The sequence below is a fragment of the Bos grunniens genome, chromosome 17 (genome assembly GCF_055505025.1).
Source record: "Bos grunniens cultivar Pamir isolate PY7600 chromosome 17, Bosgru_T2T1.0, whole genome shotgun sequence".
NCBI classification, from domain to species: domain Eukaryota; kingdom Metazoa; phylum Chordata; class Mammalia; order Artiodactyla; family Bovidae; genus Bos; species Bos grunniens.
The window spans coordinates 73,012,954-73,032,157 of NC_141181.1; the positions used below are offsets into that span (position 1 = coordinate 73,012,954).

Here is a 19,204-nt window from a genome sequence, read left to right on the forward strand (position 1 = left end):
TCCTCGTCGTGGCCTGTGGCAATGGCTCCCCAGCCCTGTGTGCGCGCCCTGGAAACCTCTGAACGCACAGGCTAGGTGGTGAGTTGTGTGGTGATGAGTTGTCTCAATAAAGCGCGTGGCCAGGGGCCCGGGCCAAGCTTGGTGTTTCCGAGGGAGGCGAGGCAGCCTGTTGGCTGGGGTTGCCTTGGGAGGCAGGGCTCAACTCCCGGGTGGGGCTGTGTGTACGGCAAGGGTGCAGCCTGAGGCCTGAACCACACGGGGTCTCAGGGGTCCCCGCTGTGGAGGTGAGGTCAGTGTGGCCAGACCCAGGTCCGAGCCCGAGGGGCGCAGAGCAGGTGGCCGTGGGTGGTGTCACGGGCCGAGCCGTGTCCCCGGGTCCATGTGTTGAAGCCCCGACCCCAGTGCTCAGAACGTGACCGTGTTTGCAGACAGGCCTTGAAAGGGGTGGCTGAGTGAAAAGAGGTCATTAGGGTGACCCCGCTAGGGTGGGGCCCCAGCCCAACAGAACCCAGGACCTTTTGAGACAGGAGGTCGGGATGCAGACACACAGAGGTGAGGGTGCGGGGAGATCATGGTGGACACTAGCCAAGGAGACGGAACTGCCCCAGCCTCAGGCTTGCAGCTCCCAGACCATGGGGAAGGGACTCCCGCCGCTGAAGCCCAGGGCGGGGGTGCTAGGTGCTGGGGGAGCCCTGTGAGGAACTGCGGGCGCATTGCTGAAGCAGAATCCACACTGGATGTGGAGCGAGAGGGGAGGGGACGACCAGAGTGGTTTGGGATTCAGATCCGAGCTGCTGGTGGGTGGGGACCCCGCACGTTAGAAGGTAAACCGGGCCGGAGCGGAGTGGTCCGCTGGGGGCTGTCCAGGGACCCCCAAGACCGTCCCCAGCCTCTGCCAGGGGGGTTGAGGACCCAGCAGCCCTGGGCGGCCCCCAGCTCCTTCCGCGCCCCCTTCACGGGCTCCAGCACCAGGCACTGTCTGCACGGGCAAGTGAAAACGAAAGCCAGAGGCGCCCGGGCTCAGCGAGGACCCCGAGGTGGAAGGGGGAGAAGGCGGAAGCCCAAGGTCCCCAGAGCACCTCCGCCATCGTGGGGAGGACCCAAGGGGCCAGCAGTTTGCTGCAGGCGGCGCGGCCCCTCTGAGGAGGATCCTGCCCCTTGCTGCCCGCCAGCAGGGGCTCGGAAGGGTCTCCTTGGATCCATGAGTGGGGAAGCGGAGGGGGTCATGAACGCAGGGAGCATGGAGATGGTGCCAGATTCTCTGAGCCCTGGAGAGGGGGCGGGGTGTCAACGCCCCAGATAAAACCCCCAAAACACGGCCGGGTGCCCCACCCCAGCTGCTCTGACAGCGTGCGCTGGGCTGGTCCTCAGCGGCCAGGCTCTTGGGTGGCCCTGCCCGGTAGCGTACCCCCTCACTCAGCGCCCGCCCCGGAGCCTGAGACGTCGCCCTCGGCTCTGACGTCCTCCCCGGAAACCCCTGCCAAGCCAAACACGCCCGTGTGGGGCTCTGTCCTGAGTCAGAGCCGTGTGGCCACGGGCTGGGCTGGGCTCTCCTGTCCCTGAGCCCGGCCACCCACCCCCGATGCATCCCCGTGGGTCCCAGGCCGCACCCAGCGCGAGGTCTCAGAGGCACGTGGGGGTCTACAGGTCCCACGCCCACCCCCACGCCCGACCATGCGCCTCGGACGGCCACCCCTCCCTGCTGTCCCGCAGGCCTCAGGGTAACTCACCTCGATGGGGCCGTCCCCCACCTCCTGCCCTAGTCCACCCCCAGCTGCTGGCCAGAGACAGGTCAGTGTCCATCATCCAGGCTGTGAACAGAGAGAGAACTGGCCAGGAAAGAGAAGCGTTGGCAGATTTTATTTTTCAAAGACAGGCCTGAGAAGTCTTCCAGGCCACACCTTCTCCTGGAGCTGTGACGCCCCGTGAACGTGAGGGGTTACAGGACAGGGACGCTGCACAACCTCCCCGGGGGCTCGAGGCCCCCGTGTGGTCAGGATGTGGGCCAGCCCCCCCAGATATGGTGGGGAGAAGCCCCAGGGCTTAAGGGAGGTGTCCAGCTGGCGGCCACAGTGGCAGACACTGAAATCACATGGCCGACCCAGCTGAGCCTTCCTGAGGTTCTGACCCACAGGAACCACAAGAGATTAAAAAATGACTACATTGATGTTGGACTATAAAGCAAGCTGAGCACCAAAGAATTGACGCTTTTGAACTGTGGTGTTGGAGAAGACTCTTGAGAGTCCCTTGGACTGCAAGGAGATCCAACCAGTCCATCCTAAAGGAAATCAGTCCTGAATATTCATTGGAAGGACTGATGCTGAAGCTGAAACTCCAATACTTTGGCCACTGGATGCGAAGAACTGACTCACTGGAAAAGACCCTGATGCTGAGAAAGATTAAAGGCAGGAGGAGAAGGGAACGACAGAAGATAAGGTAGTTGGATGGCATCACCGACTCAATGGACACGAGTTTGAGTAAACTCTGGGAGTTGGTAATGGACAGGGAGGCCTGGCGAGCTGCGGTTCATGGGGTCTCAAAGAGTTGGACATGACTGCGCGCCTGAACTGAACTGAAATTGATATGTTAAGTCACTAAGTTTCAAATTGTTGCGCAGCAACAGATAGTCATTTCAAAACAGACTAGAATTCAGAAGGAGATCTGTGAGAAAGCTAAAATCTTGAGTTTCATCAGCGGTGTCACGGCAGTTGGGTGGGGAAGGTTAAATTGTTTCAACAAACGGGGCTAGAACAATTGGATAAACTTTGATCTCTACCAACGCCATACACGCAGATGAGTTCACGAGGGGTCACAGACCTAAAGACAGTGCTATAAATACAAAGCTTAGGGAAGAAACAGAGAGAATCTGGGTCATGACCTTGGAGTAAGTAGGCAAAGATTTCTTGGAAAGAACAAAAGAAGCTTGAGGTAGAGAACGAAAAATCAATAAATTGGAACTTACCCAAATCACAAACATCTGTTTCTTTTCTTCTTAATTTTTTTTTTGCCGCATGGGATCTGTTTCTGAACCTGGGATTGAACCCAGGTCTCCTGCATTGCAAGGCAGAATGTGAGCCACCGGGGAGTCCCCCAACCAAGTTCAAAAGCAATTCAACAAGGAAGGAGCCAGCAAATGCTTTGGGAGCGAGTGGACGCTCACAAGCCATCAAAAACGGCAGCCGACCTCTTGTACCTCATACAAGAACAAGCTCAAAGTAAAATCACGGACTTAGACTTAAAACATAAAATTGAAAATTTGGGGGGAAAAGAGAAACGCTTTAGTGCCCAGAGCTCAGCAGCAAATTCTTAGACTTGGCATTCCTCTCCCTGCGCTGCTGCGTGACGCCCCCGCAGGGTGCCCACTGGGAGGACCGGGTTAGCTATCAGCTGCACACTCTGCCCAGGAGGCCGGGCCCAGCTGTCCACAGGGTGAGCACTCTGGGGTGAGATGCTCCAGGACCCCTCAGGGTGTGCTGGCACCCGAGGGTGCTCGTGCAGAGTTGTGGCCGCAAAAACCAGCCTTTGGCAAGAGCTCACGGGAGAGGAGGGAGTCCTGGCAACACCTGACCCCTGGTAGTCCCGCTCGGGGGCCTCAGGCCCGGCTCCCAGCGCACCCCGGGCCCGGCTCGCTCAGCCCAGTGGGTCAGTGGCCAGAAGTGCTCAGACTGGGCTCTCCCCGACTCCGAGCCACTGGTGACGGAGGCGCGGGGACTCCTGCTTCCTCCACTAGAGGAGCTCAGCGTGGCTCCCCTCATTCGGCTGCCTGGGGCAGGCAGAGCTCTGCAGAGGAGCTCCCCGCGGTCTGTGGCCAGAACGAGGGGCATGAGGGACTGAGCCGAGACCCCAGGGCCTTCCTGCCCTTCCTTGGATGCCCAGGGCCGGCCACCCGTGGCCATGTCCATGCTGTTCACTCCCGGGGGGTTTTCTCACCCGTCCCTGGCCTGATGACCCCAGGACGGACATGGGGCTGGGATATAGCGGGGCACGGGGGCCAGCCTTTGGAACCCCAACACCTAGCCTTCCCTGGAGGGCAGAGGTGGTCACGGGGGAGGGCGGGCCTGGGTCTGGGTCACCGTGAAGCCCCAGACCTGCCTGCACTTGGTGAGGGGCCCTGGCCCTGGTCAGCAGTGCCCACTGGCTGAGTTACTCTGCACTCCGTCGTCTTCCAGACCCCGTCTCATCATGAAGGCGTGGAGGCCCCGCGCCACCGGCCCTCGCCAGGGAGGGGCACTGCTGCTGCTCCGGGTCCCCAGGCTGGGCTCCTGGGGCTGAGCACAGGCGTCCTCTGTCCCTCGGTCCAGCTGTCCAGGGAACGGGGCCACGGCGTGGACCAAGGCTCTGTCTCTGGCGGCATGCGGCGGTGCTGGCGGTGCCCTCCTGGTCGGGCAGCTGCCGTGGGCGGTGTGTCCCTTGGACGGGGCTGCTGCCCACTGGACGTGAGACCCGCTCGCCCTGACTGTCACAGCGATCTAAGGGGAGGTGAGGGCAGGGCTCTCCACGGGCCCTGGCTGCACATACGAGCCCCTCGCCCTCCTTATTGGGGGCAGCTGTCCCCACGGGCCCCTTGCCGGCCTGTCTGGGCAGAGGGCACCCCGGGGTCTGGGGCAGGTGGGCGGGGCTGCGGCCCACAGCGCAGGACGGCCACACCTCCACCCGGGCCGAGGCCTGCCTGCTGCCCCAGGGCCCTCGCTCAGGCCTTTGTCCTCCTTGCTTTGAACCCCACTTCCCGGTCTGTGCCCAGGCACGGTGCGTGCCCCCCAGGAGGCCTGAGCAGGCGGAGGCCCGCAAAGCACACTGTCCCCCTCACCCTCAGGGTTTGGGGTTGGGGGAGGATGACTCACCTTCCTGCACACCAGGAAGCCCCTGGGAGAAGAGGACCCCTGGACCCCAGTCTGGGCACCCCCCACAATGGCCCCAGCATCACACTGAGAAGCGGGGATCTCAGAGGGGGACAGTCCTGAGCCAGAAGCCGGCAGGCACAGCACAGCCCACTGGGCGGGATGCGGGAGGTGGCCGGACAGTGGCGGAGGGGCGGGGCGAGGGGGTGCCCACCATTGGGGCCTGAGCAGCGTGCCCCCATCTGTCAGCGAGGCGGGTCCTTCTCTTGCGCCAGCACTGAGCCTGACCGGGGCCTGCTCCTCAGGGCGGCCCCACACCCGGGCACAGACTGCATGAGTGAGTGACCCAGGGCACCACCTTGGGCCAGTGGGGATGGGCTGCGGGAATCACAGCCTCTGTGTGCCGAGCTGGGGGGGGTGGGGTCTGTCTTCAGCCCCATGCTCTCACCAAGGACGGGGACCCCAGCCTCAAAGGGTCTGAAGCTCTGAGCGGGCTGGGATGCAGGGAAGGGGGCGTCCTGCGCACCACGAAGGTGCTCTCGGTGGGTTAGCTCCACTTTGAGCTGACTACGGTCCTTCTGTGTCCCCGTGAAGGGCAGTGTGGTTCTCCTCCTCTCCTCTGAAGCGGGGTTCAGAGCAGGTAGCCATTTCTTCAAAGAGGCGGTCTGACCCCCGCAGCCCAGAGACGGCGTGTGGATGGCCACGCTGTGTCCAGCTCGGCTTCTGCCCTCGAACCTGGCCTCAGATGGACCGAACGCTCTGGAGTGTGTTGCCAGCGGCCCCCAGTCCCCTGGACAGGCTGCCCTGTCTCGAACCCGACACCTCCGGGCTTAGGGCTTACACAGAGGCACCAACGCCCACGTGACCACAGATGCCCACGCGTCTATGTTGACAGGAAGGACGATTCGGCACCAGCTAAATGCGGCCTCTGGAGAACTTCCGAAATAAAAAGAGGTTTTTTTGTTTTGTTTTTCTGAAAAGCGTCAAGCTATTTGTAGCCCAAGCTGGTTGAGCAGATTTTTCTGGGTGTAGCTTATTTTTTCACTCATTACCTTCTTTTTCTTGTGAATTAGAAAGTAGCGTTCTTCCCACCCGGGAGCATCGCTCTGACTTCTCCCTGTACCACTGCCAGCTTTCCTGCTCCGGCGGTGGGGGCGGGCTCAGACCTGCTCCCCCCAGCCCAGGAGGCTGGGTTTTCCTTTAACCACAGCCCCGCAGTGGGAGGCAGGCTGGCCAGGCCCGGGCTCTCCTACCCAAGGTCACCCGCCCCCAGGGTCGTGACCTGCGGTGGGCAGGGGCCGTGGAAGGGTTGCACCAGGTGGTCAGTTGGCAGCATCCAGGCTGGAGAAACTGGAAGAGGCCCCCCTGCCATCCCACCTGGCAGAGCAGAAGACGGGCCTGTGAATCACTGGCCGGAGCCTACACGCTTGCTCAGGCAGCGGAGCTGTGATCTGTCGCTCAGAGTCTCTCAGCTGGAGCGGCAGCCCCTGCATCTGTGGCAGGATTCAGGGTGTCCCCTGGACTCACGGCCGGGTTAGAGGGGAGCAGACCCTACCCGCTTCCCACCCCGCAGCCCGGGGTGTTTCGCTCACCCCTGGGCGTTTCACCAGAGGCCTGACCCAGGCCTGCCCTCGGGAGTCCTCTGCCATCAGCTCCAGGCCCAAGACTGGGCTGCAGCCCACCTTTGCTGACCCCACCCTCCCCTGGAGCACACATAGATGAGAAAAGAGCTGCCTCTGTGGTGTCCCACTCCTCCCTGCCTCTTGTCTACAAGATTGTTTTAAAACCTGTAATCTGCCAAGCTAGGCCCTTCCAGCAGTCTAGTCCCCTCAGGGCTGAGTTCCAACTCCCTGACCTGGGGCTGCCTGGAGCCCCTCCCAGACCCCCAGGACAGGGCAGCTTAGCCCGTTCTCCACGTCTCAGGCTTGCCTGGGCCAGTTGGTGCTGACTTTTGAAGTGTCCTTTCTCACTGCCATGGAGGCCATGTCCTTTCTCTCTACCCCATGGACAGAGGAGCTTGGTGGGCTACAGTCCACGGGTCGCAAAGAGTCGGACACGACTGAGCAACTTCACTTTCACCTTCTCACTGGCGGACGGGACCGCTTTGCTAAGCTCCAGGTGCCCTGAGATGGGGTTTCCACAGAGGCCCCCAGGGCTGGTGAAGGCTCAGAAGTCCTGCCTCGCACTCCAAGTGTCCCCTCTGGCCCCACGCCTTTATCCACAATCCCGAACTCCCTAAAACTCTGAAAGAAAGGTTGTCAAACTCTGGTGACAAAGCCAGTCCTAAACCAACATACACGTTTACCGTGGTCTTTATTTATTCCAGTTCATGGGAACAGTTGCGTTTCACTACCAAAATCTTAAAAACATTTTTTTCGTATGTCTTTTGGCGGCGTGGCATGGGGGGACCTTAGCTTCAAACCAGGGATGGAACCCGAGCCCCCTGCAGTGAAAGTACGGTGTCTCGACCTCGGGCCACTGGGAAGTCCCTCAGCACGAGAATCTCAAGGCACAGCCCCGGGGCCCAGGGAGGCGTCAGGTCATCTGTGAGCGGGTGAAAGTCCTGAATTCCAAACCCGCTGGCCCCACACCTCGTGCTGGACTGGGCGGGGGCCCGGGGAGGGGACCCCGACCAGCGGGCAGCAGTGAAGGTACTGCCCCCCTGACTTTCACACTGAGAGGGGACACAGTCTGCCCAGCGCCGGCGCTCAGAGATGGCAGAGCCCACAGGCCAGCAGAGGGCCCAAGGGCCCAGGAGGGTGGGACAGGATGGGGCTTCCTGCCTGTGGAGGGGCCCTCACCTGGGGGGCTGCTGACCACAGGCCTGACATCCCTCCCTGAGGGACTGAGAGCCCCAGACGTGCCTCCCGGGGGGGCGCTCCCGGGGGGGTCCAGGCTGAGGGCACCTGGGAGTGTCGCTAGGAGTGTGGCAGTGGCCGAAAGAGACAGGAGGCACCCCGCCTGGAGAGACCTCAGCCTACGTGGGGTGCAGACCCTGGCCCGCCTTCACAGCGCCCGGGGGCCCCTTCTCAGGGTGGTCTCAGCGGGTCCACCTGCGGGTGTGCAGAGCACAGGGCACTGGGGTGGCAGCTCACCCTCACCCCTTACCAAGGATCCCAGAACTGGGGCGGACCGGCTGTCCAGGTGTGTGCACTCGCAGAGCCAGGTACAGCCACCAGCAGCTGCCGGAGAGGAGCCGGGCTGGCCTCGCGCCAGGCATCAGGCTTTCTGCCCGGACAGGGCTAGGAGTGGGGCTCTGCAGGCCAAAGCCCCTGGCATCCATCCTGATGAGTTGGGGGGGGGGCATGCCCTGACCTCAGCTGGGCAGAGCCTGCCAGGCCAGCGCGGTGGTGGAGCATGTATGAGGCCCGAGCCTCTGGGGCGGGCTTTACGGGGGGCACACCAAGGATGATCAGAGGTCAGGTGTGGACGGGGGTCCCATGAGGGGGGAGGAGTCAGAGCCGGGGTCTGGGTAAGGGGCCGGGGATCGGGCAGGGACGGTGTTGGGGGGCCGGGGGCCCTGGGCAGGGAGGAGGCGGGGTGGACAGCGACCGCGGTCACGGGGGCCGGGCGCAGTGCGGGTCTCGGGTGCCCCGGCGCCCTGCCGGCGGGAAGGGAGGGCGTCGCCCCAGGCCGCGGGCGCGGGGCGGTGGGGCGCCCGGGTCCCCGCCCCCGCCGGCCGCGCCGGGTCGCGCGTGGGCGCGGCGGGCGCCGATTGGCTGGCGGGCGCGCGGGCGGGGCGGGCGGCGGCGCGGAGGGGCCGGTCACCCCGCAGCCCGGCCTTGGCCTCGGCTCGTCGCCGCCCCGCCCGCGCGCACGTCCCCCCGGCGGCCACCATGAGCACAGGCCTGCGGTACAAGAGCAAGCTGGCGACCCCAGGTGAGCCCGGCGCCCGCCCGCCCGCGCGCGCGCGCGCCTTTGTCCCCGCCGCCCGCGCGCCTCTCATCGCGTGTCTCGGTCTCTCTCCCGCCCGCCGGCCGGCCCTGGACCCCGACCCGACCCCCGACCCGACCCGCACCCGCAGAGGACAAGCAGGTACGCGTGCGCCGCCGCTCACTCGGCCCGCAGTCACCCATTGTGCCAACAACCCGCGGCGCCCCGGCGCGACCCCGCCCCCGCCCGCCGTCATCCCGCCCTGTCGCGATAGCCGATCGTCAGCCCGGGTGCTGCCGGGCGGAGGCGGCGCCGTGCCGGGGTCCTGGATCCTGACCCTGGCTTGCGCGGCGTGGGCCCCTCCCCGATGGGGGATGGGCCGGGTGCCCCCTCCCACTGGTCCAGCGCCGGCCTCTCCTTGTTGAACTGGCCCGAGACCGCGTGCTGGGGGTCCTGAGGGAGCCCCTGGTCATGGAAGGCCAGGGGCGGGGGGAGGGGTCTGTGTCCAGCAGCCAGGGCCGTCCCAGAGCGGCCCCACACAGAGAGGGTGGGCGGCTGCTCGGGCCACCCCACCCAGCTTCTCTGCATCCTCTTCCCACTGAGCGATGTGAGTGGGCTGACCTGGTGCCTCTTCCCCAGACTGGGAGCCTCCAGGGCCTGGTCTGAGTCATCCCCCTGCCCAGCACGGATCTTCAGACCTAGGGGGTACAAAGTGGTTCACCCAAGGGCCAGCCTGGACCCCCACCCTCCAAGTGCACAGGGCTGGACAGGAGGCCACCTGGACACCCACTGCTAACCTGGCTGAGGTCAGGTTTAAATATCAAGGTGACCCAATGGAGAGGGGCGCATCTGGGGAGCTTGGGGCCCTGGGGCAGCCCCACTGGCTGAGGTCTCTCTGCTCAAGCGCAGCCGTGTTTTGGGCAGAACAGGAAGGCCGACTCAGGCACCAGGGTGGCCTTGGCAACCCTTGTCAGGGATGGGGGTTCACACCCTGGGTGGAACCCCGCAGTATTGGCCCAGGTGCAGCAGGCGGGCGGAGCAGCCTGGCAGGTGGGGCTGGGGCTGGAAGTCGAGGGCTGTGCCCTGGGCTGGGCGAGGCTTGTGGGGAGGGGCCTCTCATCCTCACCCTGCCAGCGAGGGGCTCCCCGGGGAGCCGGGGCCGGGAGCTGCCTGCCCGTGCTGCGGATCGAACAATGCAGGAGATGCAGGGCCAGCCCGCCAGCCTGCCATTGTTCAGGGAGAGACAGGGGAAGCCCCGGGAGACCAGCCCCCCTGCTCCAGGGCCTGCAGACGCTTGGGGTCCTCTGCTGGGGCTCCAGCCCCGCTAGGCCGGTGTCTGCCCCACCTGGAGCTCAGCTAGGACCGGCCTCACCCATGCCTGCCCCTGGGGCACGAGCCAGAGGCCGTGATGTGGGTGGGTGTAGCTCCCCCCGGGGTCGGGGCCAGGAGCCAGGCGTTTGGGGCAGGCTCCCCGTGGGTCTTCACTGTTCCATTGCTGCTGTTCTGAGCCTCAGCCTGTTGCCCCTCCAGGAAAGAGGGGGACTCTATGGGCCCTCCGTGCCCACCACCTTAGGCACTGGGTGGGGGGCTCTGGTGGTCCCCTGTGCCCTCCCCACTGCACCCCCTCTCAGCGAAAGTGGTGGCTCCACTGGCTCTGGCTCCTGTTCCCAGAGCTGACGGGGAGATTCTAAGAATGAAAACGCCTCGAGAGCGTCAGGCACCAGGCGGTGGGGAGGAGGTGGGCGCGGCACGTCTGCGGCTCCAGGAGTCCTCAGCAGTGTCTGAGGACCAGACAAAGCGGGCGGCAGGGCCCTCTGCTTGGGGACCCCCAGGGAATCCCCAGCCCTGTGCAGGTGAGGTGGGACGCGGGCTGGGCTGGCAGGGGCTGGGCTTGTCCCTGGTCCCGGGCCTCCCGAGGCTGTGCCTTACCAGCGGGCAAACCGAGGCCGTCTGGGCAGTGCACCCTTCAGGCCCCAGGGTGTGGGGAGATGAGGCCAGGCCCGCTCTGTCCTCGGAGGTGCCCCAGGCCCGAGACGTCAGCTTATCCACCCGGCAGGAGCTGGTCCTAGCAGCCATGTCTAAGGTGGCGCCTGGGGTTGGAGGCTGGGGGATACTCAGCCCTGAGGCCCCCCACAGGTCCACGTGGCGGGTGCTTTCTTGGAGCCAGGGCGGGGGGCCGGGCTGTGGCCTGTGCACTGCCCCCCCCCATCCTCTTGGATGAAAGGCACTCCTGTTCCCAGAAGTGGACCCACCCCTCCTCCCCAGGTGCCAGAGGCCTCCAGGCCCCATGGCAGCAGCTCCGGCCTGGACGGGGGTACAGAGGCTTCTTAAGCAGGGAGCTACGAAGGGAGGGTGGGTGGGGGTGTGGGGGCCTCCCAGCCCTACTGACGGAGTTCACAGCGGGTCCACCTCTTTGGATGCTCAGCTCCTTCCCATTGGTCTGGCCTATTCAGACTCCGGTGGGGGCCTGTGGGGTTGGGGAGAGGCTGGGTTTGGGGGCTCAGGAGACCCCCGTGGTCCCTGGCATCAGGGCACAGGCGAGAGGGCGGAGCTAGCCAGAGCCCCCCAGGCCCCCTATTGCCCAATCCTGGGGGGTGAGGGCAGGGTGGAAGCTAAGACAGAGTGCCCCCCGGGAAGGGGTCCGCTCCATCAGCCCCCCTCGGCTGGCAGTAGCTGTCTGGCCAGCAGGGATGGCCGGCGGGTTTGGGGAGCTACGCACGGGCCACAGCTTCCGCGTTTGCAGAGGGGATGGGGGGCGGCATCTAGGGCTCTGACCGCCCCCTCCCGCCCGACGCGGGCCTGGGTGGGGAGCGGGTCTCTGCCCTCGCAGGTTCCCCGCTGGTCTCGGCGGCCGCGGCGGTAAACATTCTCCGGACACATGCGGGGGGCGGGGCGCGCAGGGAGGGGTGCGTCTGTGGGGAGTTTCGGGGGGCCGGGCTGGAGCGCGTGGATGGGGCTCCCTCTGGCGGCGGGCGCGGCGGCGCGGACCCGCCGTGGACCAGCCCCCGCCGTGCAGTCGCGGGGCTGACGGCCCGAGCCGCGCCGCTCCGCGCGCAGCCGCCTGCCTGCCGAGCTGGGCCCTGCCCTCCTCCGCTCCGATGGCTCCGCCCGCGCGGCCTCATTTCCAGGCGACTGTCTCCCGGAGACCGCGCGCTCCCGTCCGGCGCAGGGACCCACTTGTGCCCGGGGCTGGCCGTCTGGGGCCGGACCCGCGGCTCGAGGGGGACCTCGGGGTCGCGCATCGCGTGAGCACTGCCCCGCCCTGGGCCCCGGTGCCCGCGTCCGTGCGCCCCGGGGGCGAGAACACGCCTGGCGGCGGGCGGGCCTGACCCTCTGGGCCCCAGCGTGGCCCGCACGGTCCCAGGCTGGCGGGGATGGACTCGCTGGCAGCACCCCAGGACCGCCTGGTGGAGCCGCTGCTGTCGCCGCGGACCCAGGCCCAGAGGCGGCTCAAGGTGTGTGTGGAGTGGGGCGCGGAAAGTGGGTCAGCGCGCGCCCACCCCGGTGCCCGGACTGGGGATATGACGGGGGCCGCAGGGTCCTGGGGTCCTGGGCTGTGCACGGGGCCACAGGGAGGCCGGGGGCTGCTGTCTATAAATAGCCGCAGCTCCGCAGTCGCTGCCGCCAGCCGCCCCCGCGGCTGGATCGGGGCCAGATGGGGCCTCCCACCCTCTACTTTCGCGGAGGGGTGAGTATTGAGGTGGGGGCTTCTCCAGCTTCCGAGGTCCTTGGGCACGTCTGAGGGGTCCGGGTCCTGGTGCCCTCTGCCCCCCACCCAAGGACACTGGCCTCGCTGGATGTGCCTGTTGCCCCTGCTCCAGGCACTGACTTGGCGTCTGTGAAGCCCTTGAGGGCACCACCACCCTCCAGGCCCACCTGCCTCCCACCTCAGGGGGGGCCTTTGCCCACAGACCCTCGCCTGCTGCTGCCACTGAGATGCCACTCTCCCGGGGGACCCTGCCCTGCTGCCCCCCTGGCCTGAGCCCGGTAGGGGCAGGGGCCGGGGCTGCTCCAGGAACAGGAGCGTGCCCCTGACCTGCCCCACCCCCGCCAGGACGTCGACAAGCAGTACGTGGGCTTCGCCACGCTGCCCAACCAGGTGCACCGCAAGTCTGTGAAGAAGGGCTTCGACTTCACGCTCATGGTGGCCGGTGAGTGGCCCAGGCCCCAGGGCGGGCAGGGGCACGGGCAGCCATGCTCTGTCTGGGGCCTGGGACCTGACCTCCCCACTGCATCTGTGGGCAGGGGAGTCAGGCCTGGGGAAGTCCACACTGGTCCACAGCCTCTTCCTGACCGACCTCTACAAGGAGCGGAAACTGCTGAGTGCCGAGGGTGAGTGGGCCCCACACCCCCTGCTGGGTGAGCCTTTCAAGGGCTCCTTCCAGGTCCAGCCCCGATCCTCTGTCCCTGAAGCGTGGGTCCAGACCACCACCAGGCCACGTAACCTGGGAGTGTCTGGGGTGCCCGGGCGTAGGAGTCAGGGCTGCAGAGGCCACTCTAAACCATCCCTGCCCCAGAACGCATCAGCCAGACGGTTGAGATCCTAAAGCATACGGTGGACATTGAAGAGAAGGGGGTGAAGCTGAAGCTCACCATCGTGGACACACCGGGCTTCGGGGACGCCGTCAACAACTCTGAGTGGTGAGGAAGGCTTGCCTGGGCTGGCCTAGCCTCCGGCTCCCAGCCCGGCTGGCCTCACGTGCCCCCTGCCCCCAGCTGGAAGCCCATCACCGACTATGTGGACCAACAGTTCGAGCAGTACTTCCGGGACGAGAGCGGCCTCAACCGCAAGAACATCCAGGACAACCGGGTGCACTGCTGCTTGTACTTCATCTCCCCTTTCGGGCACGGGTAGGTGGCTGCCCGGGCCAAGGGGCCTGGCCCGCCCGTTCCTCAGGCACCCCCTCCCGCCACCCCACCCCTCAAGCCCCTCACCCCGGCCCCTCACAGGCTGCGGCCGGTGGACGTGGGCTTCATGAAGGCCCTGCACGAGAAGGTGAACATCGTGCCCCTCATCGCCAAGGCCGACTGTCTCGTCCCAGGGGAGATCCGGAAGCTGAAAGAGCGGGTGAGCCTGCAGGCCTGGGGGGTCTGCGCGGGGCTCAGAGGGGACTGAGGCTGCCGGCCCCTCCCCTGACAGTCCTCGCTGGCTGCAGATCCGGGAAGAGATCGACAAGTTTGGGATCCATGTGTACCAGTTTCCTGAGTGCGACTCGGACGAGGATGAGGACTTCAAGCAGCAGGACCGGGAACTGAAGGTGAGCCTGCAGCGCTTGGGGGACCCCAGAGGCCACGCTACAGCGGGTCTAGAGGAGCGCTAGGGCCCTGGTCTGACCTGGGGCGGGGGGCGGGGCTGGGGGGGGTGGCGTGAGACTTTCATCCAGGCTGTAGAGTCTTAGCTGGGGGTGGCTCAGGTCCCAGCTGGCCAGTGTGGTTTGGGTCCCGTGTGGTTCATGGGTCATGGAGTGCTTGCCAGAATATGAGGGCACAGTCATTGGCCAGGCCCCACCCTGGCCCTGCGCTCAGCCCCCCTTCTCGTACCCCAGGCCTGTGCATGCCCCGACTCACAGAGTCCTGAGCTCTGGGGGAGGGAGGTGGCTTTGAGTGGTGATGGAGAAGCCAAGCTGGGGACAAGTGGCCACTAGGCCTGGACCAGGGTGGGCCCTTCACCCCAAAGTCAGCAGGGGTATCACTAACAGCCGGCACAGGCTCCGCTCTGGGGAAGGAGGGGGAGGGTGCCAGGCGGGGAGGGTACATCTGATTGGGCACAGCCTGGCAAAAGCTCTCCATGTAAGCAGCACCAGCTCTGGCTTCAGCTGGCAACAGAGAGGCCCAAGGTGGGGATAACAGGATCTCTTTGGGGAGAGGTTATTGTTGGGGACACTGGAGGCGTGCCCACGCCCCTCTTGTACGTGGACCTCACACCTATGCTAACTGGGCATGAGCCCTTGCACCTGCCCCCCACCCCCCAGGAGAGCGCACCCTTCGCTGTTATCGGCAGCAACACGGTGGTGGAGGCCAAGGGGCAGCGGGTCCGGGGGCGTCTGTACCCCTGGGGGATCGTGGAGGGTGAGTCCAGGCCTGGGGCACAGCCTTTGGGTGGGAAGGCTCCCGTGGGCCGGTGGCCCACTCACCGGCCACCCCTGCCCGCAGTGGAGAACCAGGCGCACTGCGACTTCGTGAAGCTTCGCAACATGCTAATCCGCACGCACATGCATGACCTCAAGGACGTGACCTGCGACGTGCACTACGAGAACTACCGCGCGCACTGCATCCAGCAGATGACCAGGTGCGCGCGCCCGCCCCGCCGCCCCCAGTCCCCGCCTGGAGGTGCGGGAGTCGCAGGGCCGTGCTGGTGGCGAGGGTCAGCCCGGCCTCCAGCAGCCTTGTCCCCGGTGTCCACCCTGCAGCAAGCTGACGCAGGACAGCCGCATGGAGAGCCCCATACCCATCCTGCCACTGCCCACGCCCGACGCTGAGACTGAAAAGCTCATCAGGATGAAAGATGAGGAGGTGGGCGGGGAGTGGGGGGCGGAGCCAGGCTGGATGGGCGGGGTGGGGCGGAGCCAGGCTGGGCTGGGGGGCAGGCCCCGCCCACCGCTCGCTCACACCGCCCCCTGCCGCTCCTGCCCCGCCCCCAGCTAAGGCGGATGCAAGAGATGCTGCAGAAAATGAAGCAGCAGATGCAGGACCAGTGACCCCGCCGCAGCCCCACGTGCCATAACTATACTGCCGGCTTCCGGGCTGGCCCTTCCCACCCCCGGACCCCGACGGGCCTGGACTCGACTCCGGATTCATCTGGATCGCCCATAGGCCCGGGCGCGACCCCCAACCCCAGAGTGGCCCAGACCTGGTTTTTTTTCCCTCCTGTTCTCAGAGACGCTGGGTCACAGCCCCCAGCCAACCCTAATTTATTCTCAGCATCGACCCCTCCCCTCGTTTGTATCTGCTTCCCAGGGGCGTGGACGTTGGCCCCCCCACATCCAGACCTCTCTGGCTTTGGGGCGCTGGATCTAAGTTGGGTGGTCACTTGTGAGGTCTGCCCCCAACCGGAAGGTCACTGAATTGACTCCAGGCCCCATTTACATGGGCGGGAGAGCCGAGGCAGAGTGGGGGTGGGGGCCGATCCCCGGGACCCTGGCCTGTTTCCCGACTCCGGAGCCTCCCTTTGGGCCCCCGTGGGTCCTTCTTACCCCTTACCCCACTCACCAGGCACCTCTGTGCACAGGTTGGGAGCGGAAGTGATTAGGCTCCCTCCCGGCCTAAGGAGGTCAGCTGGCTGCAGGGTTAGACCGTAATGCGGCTGGGCTTCGCAGTGAATGCCCGCGACCCTCCCCCATAGCCTGGCCTGGTCCCGGGCGGGGGAGGGGGGGGGCTCCAGTAGCAGCGGGTGGTCGGCAAACTGGCTTCACCCGCCCCTGGCCCACCCTTTGCCCATCAGGGGCAGGAGGCCCGCTCTGCCCAGCAGCACTGTCGCTCTGGGTTCCTGAGTCCCTGGTCCCCGTCCCTCCACCCGCATGATCCCTGGCCCCGAGCCCCATTCTCCAGTGTGTTCTGTTGTGAATGCTGCACCCTGTCCTGGTGACAGGAGAACAATGTTGGTGAACGTCGAAGAGGGTGTCCGCATGGTCTGTGCGCCCCGGGAGCGAGGGGCCGGAAGCTCGGTCGGCCGGCAACCTGGCGATAGCGCTCTATCTGTGCTGGCGGCTCGACCTCTGGGTTATTTCTGGCGGGGTGGCCGCGTTGTGGTCGGTTCGGCAGGCGCACCAGGGCCGGGGAGGGGAGGGGCGGGGAGGCCTTATCGCCCGGTCCTGCGACCACCGCCCGGAGCTCCAGAGCTCGCCCGGTCGCCGACCTCTCGCCATGGGCTTCGGTGAGTCTAGGGTCTGCCCAGGCCGCGCGCTCCCCGAGGACATCTGGCAGGGAGGCTCTCAATCCTCTGGGCTGCAGTCAGAGCAGTTCGGGCCAGACCCGGAGGACCCTTCCAGCCGGCGGGCGGGTGGAAAGGCTCGCGGGCGGTGGCGATGCCGCCCGGGACCCCGCGGGCCGGGCTCACCGCGGCGCTTCCCTTCCAGGGCTGCGCGGGGCGCTGAGCCTGCTGCTTCTGCTGCTCGCGCCGCCGGGCCGCTCGGCCGCGGGCTGTCCCGCCCCGTGTCGCTGCGCGGGTACGCGCGTGGACTGCGGGCGCCGCGGGCTGACGTGGGCCTCGCTGCCGGCCGTCTTCCCGCCGGACACGACCGAGCTGGTGCTGACCGGCAACAACTTGACGGCGCTGCCGCCCGGGCTGCTGGACGCGCTGCCGGTGCTGCGCGCCGCGCACCTGGGCGCCAACCCTTGGCGCTGCGACTGCCACCTGGTGCCGCTGCGGGCCTGGCTGGCCGGCCGGCCCGAGCGCGAGCCCTACCGCGACCTGCGCTGCGCCGCACCCCCCGCGCTGCGGGGCCGCCTGCTACCCTACCTGGCGGAGGACGAGCTGCGCGCCACCTGCGCGCCCGGTGCGCTCTGCCGCGGGGCGCTGGCGGCGCAGCTCCTGCTGCTGGTCCTCGGGCTGTTGCACGCGCTGCTGCTGGCGCTGCTGCTGTGCCGCCTGCGGAGCCTGCGCGCCCGCGCCACGCGCCGGAGGCCGCTGAGCGAGCCGCTGGCCGCCGAGCGCGCGACCCCCGAGCCGAGCGACTGGCGCTGAACCGTGCGGCCGGGCCCCCTCCCCCGTCCTCAAGATCTCCCAGACCTGCGTCCCCGGCGGCCCCGCGCAGGGGCCCGACTGCTGCGCCGCCGCTGGCCACACGCACCCATGCCTGGACTTGGACCGAGGACCCCCCCACGCTGTCTACGCTGCCAATAAACCCTGCTCCCCACCCGACCGATCTTCACCGTGTGCCGCGGAATCCCCTTCCCAAACCCAGAAAGAGCTCCGAGGAGGGAGGAGTTCCCACATGGCAGTTCATACACCTCCATATCACCTCCTGGTCGGGGAACATGGGGTGGGGGCAGTGAGCGAACTTGCCCCCCACCCCCCGACTCTCCCCAAAGTTCAAGTGGGGAGGTGTGGAAGGGCTGGAAGGACAGTGCCCACCTGGGGGGGGGGGTGAGGACAGTGTGGGGACAGTCGGAGCCCCACGGGCGGAGCATGTGCTTGGAGTGGAGGTTTCTGGCTGCCAGGGCGGGTCTGCCAGATGGCTCCAAGGATGGTTCAGGGTGTGAGGCTCCCCAAAGCATCAGGAGTGCTTTGGACCAGGGATGGTGAGGGCAGTCAGGGGCCCCAGCAGGACCTTCCTGGGCATTTGAGTGAGAAGATCTGGAGAGCAGGTAAGGACAGGGTGAGCCTTGTGAGCTGGGGTCCACAGAAGCTCCCTGCAGGAGTGAGGAGGCACAGGGGGTTGCAGGGTCTCTGAATCGTGTCCTCCACCTGGCTGCCACTTCCTGCAGGAAAGCACCCCTGACTGCTTCTCAGGCCCTGGTCTCCCCCATCCCAGCCCTGGATCCAGGCCGAGCCACCAGGGCCTGGAAAATCCTGAGTATGTGCCCCAGCGTGGCTCAGGCTGCTAAGCTGGACCTGGCGGCCCCAGAGAGACGGCGATGCTTTCCCCACTTCCGCTCTAGGTGTGGCCCCCACCTGTCTGGCCCTGTGAACAATGTAGGCCGCTGATGAGGAGCCTGGGGCCTGAGCCCCGGCTCCCAGGCCCAGGAAGGCCCCTGGCCCCACTGACCCGGTCGGGGAGGCTGCCACTGACACGGTCTTTGTCTCAGCCTTTGTGGGACAAGACGGATGGCCCTCCGGCCGGGCCGATGCTATCTCGGGGCTGCCGGTGGGACGTGAGGTGGGAGCCATCCCCTCCTTTGTGGGCAGGTGCATGGCATCCGGCCCATTGTGGGCTGCAGCTGACTGTCCGCTGTCCATCCAGGCTTATCACCAGATCTGGGATAGCGGCCCCTTCTGCACAAAGAAATGCCCCCTGCCCCCCAGGGAGTGGCCCGGAGCCCTGGTGGGGGTCAGAGGTAATAGTCATCGTGCAAGGTACACAAGCCACCCCCTAAACTCAGCCCCATTGCAGTGCAGGGACGGGGTGTCACCCCTTCTTTCCACAGCAAGAAACCCGATTCTGAGGGGGGTGGGTTCTCCCTGTTGGACCCCAGAGCTTTCTCCGTAGCTGCCCTGGGAGCAGAGCTGAGACCAGGCCCCAGGGATCCCCTCTCCTCCTCGCTGAGGCCTCTGTGGGGCAAATGCAGGGCCCAGAGAAAGGGGCCTGGGGGGTCCTAGGTGACCTCAAGCTAAGACAGGGAGGCCTCCCTGGGCTATGGGACAGGTCCCAGCAGGAGCTGGGAGTGACCAGTGGTGAGCAGGAGCCCAGCTTCCCAGCCAGTGTCCTGTTGAGGGGGTGGGTATGGTGGTCCCGGGGGCCAGGGGCTGCGGAAGCCTGGATCTTCTGACAGAGGAAAAGGCCGGCATCATGGTGTGGTCAGATCCGAGGAAGAACTTCCCCCTCAGACAACAG

General features: G+C 66.2%; 2 protein-coding genes across 12 annotated transcripts; both read left to right on the forward strand.

The window, feature by feature from the left end:
* The first annotated feature begins 8,639 nt into the window (after positions 1-8,639).
* Positions 8,640-16,324, forward strand: SEPTIN5 (septin 5). 11 transcript variants are annotated; one of them, XM_086346129.1, is made up of 12 exons: positions 8,640-8,717; positions 8,863-8,873; positions 12,766-12,862; positions 12,957-13,043; positions 13,229-13,352; positions 13,428-13,562; positions 13,662-13,779; positions 13,868-13,969; positions 14,510-14,780; positions 14,865-15,000; positions 15,122-15,224; positions 15,353-16,324. In XM_086346129.1, exons 1-12 carry the CDS (start codon positions 8,675-8,677, stop codon positions 15,407-15,409), a joined length of 1,284 nt encoding a protein of 427 aa, XP_086202255.1. In that variant the 5' UTR covers positions 8,640-8,674; the 3' UTR covers positions 15,410-16,324. The 11 variants fall into 11 exon arrangements, 9 of the variants coding, with proteins under 9 accessions (XP_086202255.1, XP_086202259.1, XP_086202256.1 ...); XM_086346133.1 differs by having other exon boundaries at positions 14,684-14,780; XM_086346130.1 differs by lacking the exon at positions 8,863-8,873.
* Positions 16,307-17,571, forward strand: GP1BB (glycoprotein Ib platelet subunit beta). The gene is made up of 2 exons (XM_086346160.1): positions 16,307-16,339; positions 16,399-17,571. The coding sequence occupies exons 1-2, from the start codon at positions 16,307-16,309 to the stop codon at positions 17,392-17,394; spliced, it is 1,029 nt and encodes a 342-aa protein (XP_086202286.1). The 3' UTR covers positions 17,395-17,571.
* The last annotated feature ends 1,633 nt before the right edge of the window (positions 17,572-19,204 follow it).